This window comes from Clarias gariepinus, chromosome 22 (assembly GCF_024256425.1).
Source record: "Clarias gariepinus isolate MV-2021 ecotype Netherlands chromosome 22, CGAR_prim_01v2, whole genome shotgun sequence".
In the NCBI taxonomy this organism is placed as follows: domain Eukaryota; kingdom Metazoa; phylum Chordata; class Actinopteri; order Siluriformes; family Clariidae; genus Clarias; species Clarias gariepinus.
In genome coordinates this window covers 10,984,190-10,990,189 of record NC_071121.1, presented here as the reverse complement: position 1 = coordinate 10,990,189, position 6,000 = coordinate 10,984,190, and the positions used below count along the sequence as shown (strand labels likewise).

General features: G+C 38.3%; 2 protein-coding genes across 6 annotated transcripts in view; both read left to right on the top strand.

Moving 5' to 3' along the window:
- The first annotated feature begins 188 nt into the window (after nucleotides 1–188).
- LOC128510613 (guanylin-like) lies at nucleotides 189–2,337 on the top strand. Its single transcript, XM_053483032.1, has 3 exons — nucleotides 189–335; nucleotides 926–1,118; nucleotides 1,987–2,337. The coding sequence occupies exons 1-3, from the start codon at nucleotides 261–263 to the stop codon at nucleotides 2,049–2,051; spliced, it is 333 nt and encodes a 110-aa protein (XP_053339007.1). The 5' UTR covers nucleotides 189–260; the 3' UTR covers nucleotides 2,052–2,337.
- Nucleotides 2,338–3,277: 940 nt separating this feature from the next.
- eif4g3b (eukaryotic translation initiation factor 4 gamma, 3b) overlaps nucleotides 3,278–6,000 on the top strand; it is a 42,010-nt gene continuing 39,287 nt past the window's right edge. For all 5 annotated transcript variants that reach the window (XM_053483202.1, XM_053483204.1, XM_053483203.1 and 2 more), the window contains exon 1: nucleotides 3,278–3,921. In XM_053483202.1, the coding sequence (XP_053339177.1) occupies nucleotides 3,761–3,921 (161 nt within the window). In that variant the 5' untranslated portion in view covers nucleotides 3,278–3,760. The remainder of the gene's footprint in view (nucleotides 3,922–6,000) is intronic.

Genomic DNA, 6,000 nt, shown 5'->3' with positions numbered 1-6,000 from the left:
TTAAAAGGTTTTTCTAAACAAATTCTTTACATGATTAAAAAGTCACTAAAACACTGCTGTGATCCTGAACTCTTTGTTTTGAAACCACTACAGAGAGCAATAAAAAGGTGTTTCCATCACTACCATGCCAATCAAGCTGCAGTTTATTAACGAACCTAACCACAGGGTGGAGATGATAAAGTGCTTGAATGATCTTTGAGGTTTTTTTTTAAAAGGAGCGACAGAAGGACAGGGCACAAAGAGTTCACCAGACAGTACGTATGAAGATGAAGGTCTTGCCTGTTGCTCTGCTGATTCTGGCCTTTGGCCTAATCTCAGATGCTGTGATTGTTCATGTAAGTGTGCTTACTCTTAAATATTTATTATTTAGCAGATGCTCTTAACAAGTGAGACAGAATCTGGTGTGATTATTAAAAATTTTACCATCATGGTGACTGAGCAAGCACTGTTAATTTTCTATCATCAGATAGAATTACTAATTCAGTGATGAGACAAAATGGGATTATTAATCAATAAGAGTAGAATGAGAATGTGCTGATTGATTTTGGTAACTACTTAATCAAAGCTGTTTATGTTTGGTTGATACTACTGTATATATTTCACTCTCAGTAAAGGAATATACATCTTGTTTTATCTTGTTTCATCTTATGCCTCTTGGTGAAGCTTTTGTGTTTCTATGGAGAACCAGAGTGTTTCCTTATTAGATGGTGTTTCATGTAAATTCCTTAAAACCCACTGAATAGACCCCTTTCTGGCTGAATTCTGTGTATAGAACTGGGATCAATTTACACAACAGAATGACAAATATTCTAAACCTACGTATATATAGGTGTGTGTATGTGTGTGTGTGTGTGTGTGTGTGTGTGTGTGGCACGTGACTGATTAAATCAATAGAAATTAATAATTTTATTCTATTCTTATCCAGGAAGGAGAATTTTCTTTCTCACTTGAATCGGTGAAAAAGCTTTGGGACATCCTGGCTAATGAAGAGCCAATAAAACAGCTAAAACTCCTTAGTGCACTCCGCGCTGAGAAACTGTGTAAAAACCCACTCCTTCCTGAGGAATTTAAGCCTCTGTGCCAAAGCAAAAATGCACAAGTTCATTTCTCCAGACTTGGTAAGCAATGTTGATTAGAATAGAATTGAATAGAATAAAATAGAATAGAATTCCAGCAATATGGAAAAATTACACAAATCTAGCTATAGAAATATTATGCCTTTATCCAATTAGGGTCATAGCTGAACATAAAGCTCTGCTGGGGCAACTCAACCAATTATTCATTTTTTTCTTAAATGTCTGTTGCATGTGTGAAATTGTGCAACTTATACAAACTGAAGCATTTTTTGACATCCAATTATCAATACTATTTATAAAACTTACTTTAGTCCCATCATGCTATCATTTATCGGCTTTAACAGAAAAACATTAACTCAAAATGAAATGGCATATGAAAAAAATTTTTTTTTGGGGGGGGGGGAAATTTGGAAAACGATCAGGAGATCATTTCATCGTTTCGTTTCATGTGATTTTTTTTTATTTTTCAACTGTCTACTCTCTAGCTTTTTATTTTTCTGTATAAATTTGGGTGAAAATCCCAGGAGACAAGCAGATATAAAATGTTCAAACCAGACCATCTGGCACCAACAGACACAAAATGGTCAAAGTCATTAGGATCACATTATTTCCCATTTTGATGTCTGATATGAGTATTAAGTCAAGCTTTTAAATTATATCTGTGTGAACTCATACATTACATCACATTAACAGCTGATCTGATACTGAATTGCATAAATGATCAGTAATACGGGTGTTTCTATTAAAGTGGCCAGAATCACAGTGTAAAGGAATGTACTGTGAAGCAGTCAGTCGTATTGATCGTCACTGAAAGTTGAAACTTTTCACCTGCGCATGTGTTATGCTTTTTCTTATTGCCTTAAATGCTTAGCGTGAACTGAAAAGATATTTATTTCTGTATTACCTGCAGCACTTCTGTCCAGGAGTAACGATGTTTGCGAGATCTGTGCATTTGCTGCTTGCACTGGTTGCTGAACATGATCCAGTATCATACCGAGCTTCAAGATCTGAAATCTCTCTCTCTCTCATATACATACCTCTATGAAATATGTCTTCATGTTGTAATCAATTTTTATGTATAACCACCATTTAAAAAGAACTTCAAATTTACCTGTATTAAGACTCTGTTATGATAGACTTATTATTCAACACTTTGTAGTAGAAATTATGTATCTTTATTTTTTTCCTGTGTACTTTATTATCAGCATTTATTCTGCTTTGATCATTAATTACATTGAATCAACAGTTATAAAACTATGATATAAACGCAAAGTGAAATTAAATATAATAGAAATCCCAGCTGGTGTTGATCATTTATATTCCATGTCAAAACATTTGACAACAGGGAGATATGAGTGTTTAAAAAAATCCAACATGATGTGTTTTTGTCATAAATAGTGTATTAGTATAAAAAATACCTAAATACTTGATAAAAATGATAATTAGGTAAAATAAGCTCCTGTATATGTATATGTACATGTAGGTTTATTATTATAGATGATTATTATTCATAGTTTTATTCACTTTCAGGCTTGGTGTATCTAGTTGGACTGGTCAGTTGTAATAATTTAAGAAGGCACAATACTGTACATGTATGTAAACGTTAAAGGGCTGCTGTAACAATATGGCTTAGTGGTTAGTCCTGTTGCCTTGCACCCATAGGGTCCAGGTTTGAGTTGTGCCTTGGGTCTGTGTGCATGTTCTCCCCATGCTTGGTGGGTTTCTTTCGAATACTCCGGTTTCCTCCCATAGTCCAAAGACATCCAGATTAATCTAAGAGGTGTAGGTGTATGAATGTTGAACAGAGGTTCTACCATGGTCGTAAAATTGGAATAAATACAATGTTAAAATACAAAGTTTTCTAGATGGATAGATGGAACCTCTTCTTATTTAAAAACACGAGGTGCAATGATTAATAAATTACACAAGGTGTCACTGTAACATCATAAAAAAATTCAAAGACGCCTGAATTTGCCGATTACTAACGCTACTTGCTCTAAACCAGGACTTATAACCACTAGTAATTAAAACTGTTGTACCATTTCAAGTATGATAGTACGCCTTTTATTTTATTTTAAATATTATTTTATTTTATTTGGCGTGTAGTCTTTACCTGTAGCGTTTTAATCGCCGCTTAGTGTTCGTTTAAATTCCATTGTCCGAAAGTTGCCGGAAATCTCCGATGTAAGCCGAGACGTCAGTCCTGTAGGACTGCTGGCGGCGGCCACATCGCCATGTTGAACGAAGTCATTCTACTCAGTAGAGAGCTACTCGTGAAATAGCAGTCCTAAAGATCGGGTGTTATTAATTTAAGAAAGGGCACGTCGTCTAGATCGCCCTGGCAAGCAGAGACGACCTGGATCCTCGGACACCCCGAGCGGGGAGGGGGAGCAACCCCCCTACCTTCAGCAATGAAGATAAACCCCAATAATCGCTAGCTAGCTAACGTTAGCTTGCTACTGTATCAATAAGCTAGCCGGACTGTTAGCTAGCTAGCTAAAGCTTTCTAACCGTGCTAGCTTTTCCGCCACCGGCAACTCGCTCGTTTAAGGGCCTGCTGCTGGCGCAACTTGCCGGCTAGCTGTATTTTATACGCGTTATTTTAGAGCTACCGGCCTACAAGGATAGCCGTTACTGTAAATAGTCGCCTTTGAGTTTTTTTGTTTGGTTGTTTTTGTTTTGCAATGAGTTTGCCGCAGAAAGCGGTGCCGAAGCCAGCCGCTCCCGCCGCCGCCGGACCTGGACCCGGGCCGGCTAACTCCTCTCAGCTGCGGACTCAGCTAGCCACAGTGCCGCTGTCGGGGCCGCCGCTCGCCCAGCAGCCTCCTCCGGTACCACCGACGCAGTATCCTTCCCTGAAAGCATACCTGTGCCATTTATAGCTGAATAATCCTTCAGTTTGTGTGTTGTGGCTTTGTTGGGCTTTGTGTTTGTGTGGTGCCGGGTGTCCTAAGTTATACTGTATTATAATTAACGTTAGTACGAGTTGTGTTTGTTGTCAGTTTGAACACTACAAGTTTCTAGGTTTGGTGTCTATGTTCTGTTAATTCTTAGTTATAACAACAAAAAAACTATCATATCGCAACTATGTATTTTCTATTATATTAGTTGGAGTGCTCAGTGTAAATTCGGTTGCCACAAGGCTAGGTACCTGACTAGCTATCGTTTATGCTAGGTGGATATGCTAGGGGTGTTGTTAGCGAACTTAGCCAAACAAAACCGACAGTATGTTGTGTTTTTAGCATTTGGTGTAATGTTGGAATTGTTTGTTTGGTGTGCTGTCAAAAAGCCAGTGGTTTATAAACGGAAGCCGTTTAATGGCGTCATTTAAAAAGTTTTAAAGGCACCTAAAGCAAAGTGTACCGGCTGCTGTTGTGGTGTAGCTGACTTAGCCGTGCTAGACGGGTGGGATGGATGTGGGTTTATGATTTAAGGCCCCTTTTAGTTTGACATCTCTTATTTGACACTTGTTTACAGGTCATTGTCTTTCAAACGTGCTCATAAAACACTTGTTCACTCAATTTCGGCTTATATCTATGAAAACGTGTATCAGTTCTGTCGAAATCTTTCCAGTGTGCTGTACCGCAGTGCGTATGACACTTGTACACACGCTGTTTGCGGATGTCTGTGTGGAACATTATGACATTTGTGTAGTTGGCCTGGGAAAATCCTTCAGTCTTACAAATTGGGAAATTTTCTTCCTATGTGTCTCAAACCTATAGACTTCTATGTAGAGTTTCCTTTTCACATATTTTTTTAAATATATTTTTTATTTCTTAACCAGAAGCAAAATTGTAACTTTGGTTATGCACAAAAGCAAAAGTGGGGGGGGGAAGACATTTCAACATTTGAACAAAATGTCTATTGAAATCGTCAAGTCCGAATAGAACAGGCGGCACTGTGATGTAGTGGTTAGCACTCTGGCCCCGCACCTCCAAAGTCAAGGGTTCGATTCCTGCCCCATGTTTGTGTGTGTGTGGAGTGTACATGTTCTCCCCATGCTTAATGGGTTTCCTCTCGCACTCCAAACACATGCCCGTTAGGCTAATTCGCGATCCCAATATTTGTGTGTGTGTTCGCATGCCGCAATGGATTGGCACCCTGTCCAGGGTGTACTCCACCTTGTGCCCAAAGGCTCCCGGGATAAGCTCCAGACCCAGTGACCCTGTATATAGATGAACATCCCAAGATGTACTGTTTATAGGGCTGGTGTGATGGAAAGCAGAGGGTTGTTATTGTCACAAAGTTGATTATATTCCAATAACAGCAGGTCCTGAATTATGTTCCACTTATACCAGGTCCTAAACTTGTAATTCATAAATGGTTGCACTTTTTTTTTTGTTATTAATGGAAAGTTAATTTTTACCATGGGATAGCTAGATTTAAAGTTTCAGAATTGTAAGCCATTATCTTTAAGTTGATAGGACAATAAATTAAAATTTGACACACCTTGACTCTCATAAATGTTGAAGCAGCATTTTTTTGACAGAAGTCTTTTCTCGTATGGCTCATCATACATTTAAGCATTATCACACAAGAGGTAGTGCTTTATTGCTGGATATAGCATGGCTGTGATGCGATCATAGGCACGAGGGCGATCAATTAACAGGGCTGAAAGAAAAAACAGGGCAAATTTTTCTTTTTCTCTATTTTTTTTCTCTATTTTTGAATTTTAACTGGTACTATGTGGCCAAAAGGTGAGGAGAATGAAACGGAGATGGTGAATAGTCTTGTAAATCTTGTAAGTTCTCTGTTAACCTTCAGGTTGAATCCCAAAAAGCATTAAATAGAAATCTAGTGCACTATGTAGTGTGTACAATCCCTTGTCACAGATACCAGGTAGTTCCTTTTTATCAGGGTCAGGAGAGTGATTTGGAATTCAGCCTTGTGTTAGGAGCCGGTTAGCTTTACAGTTAAAATAAGT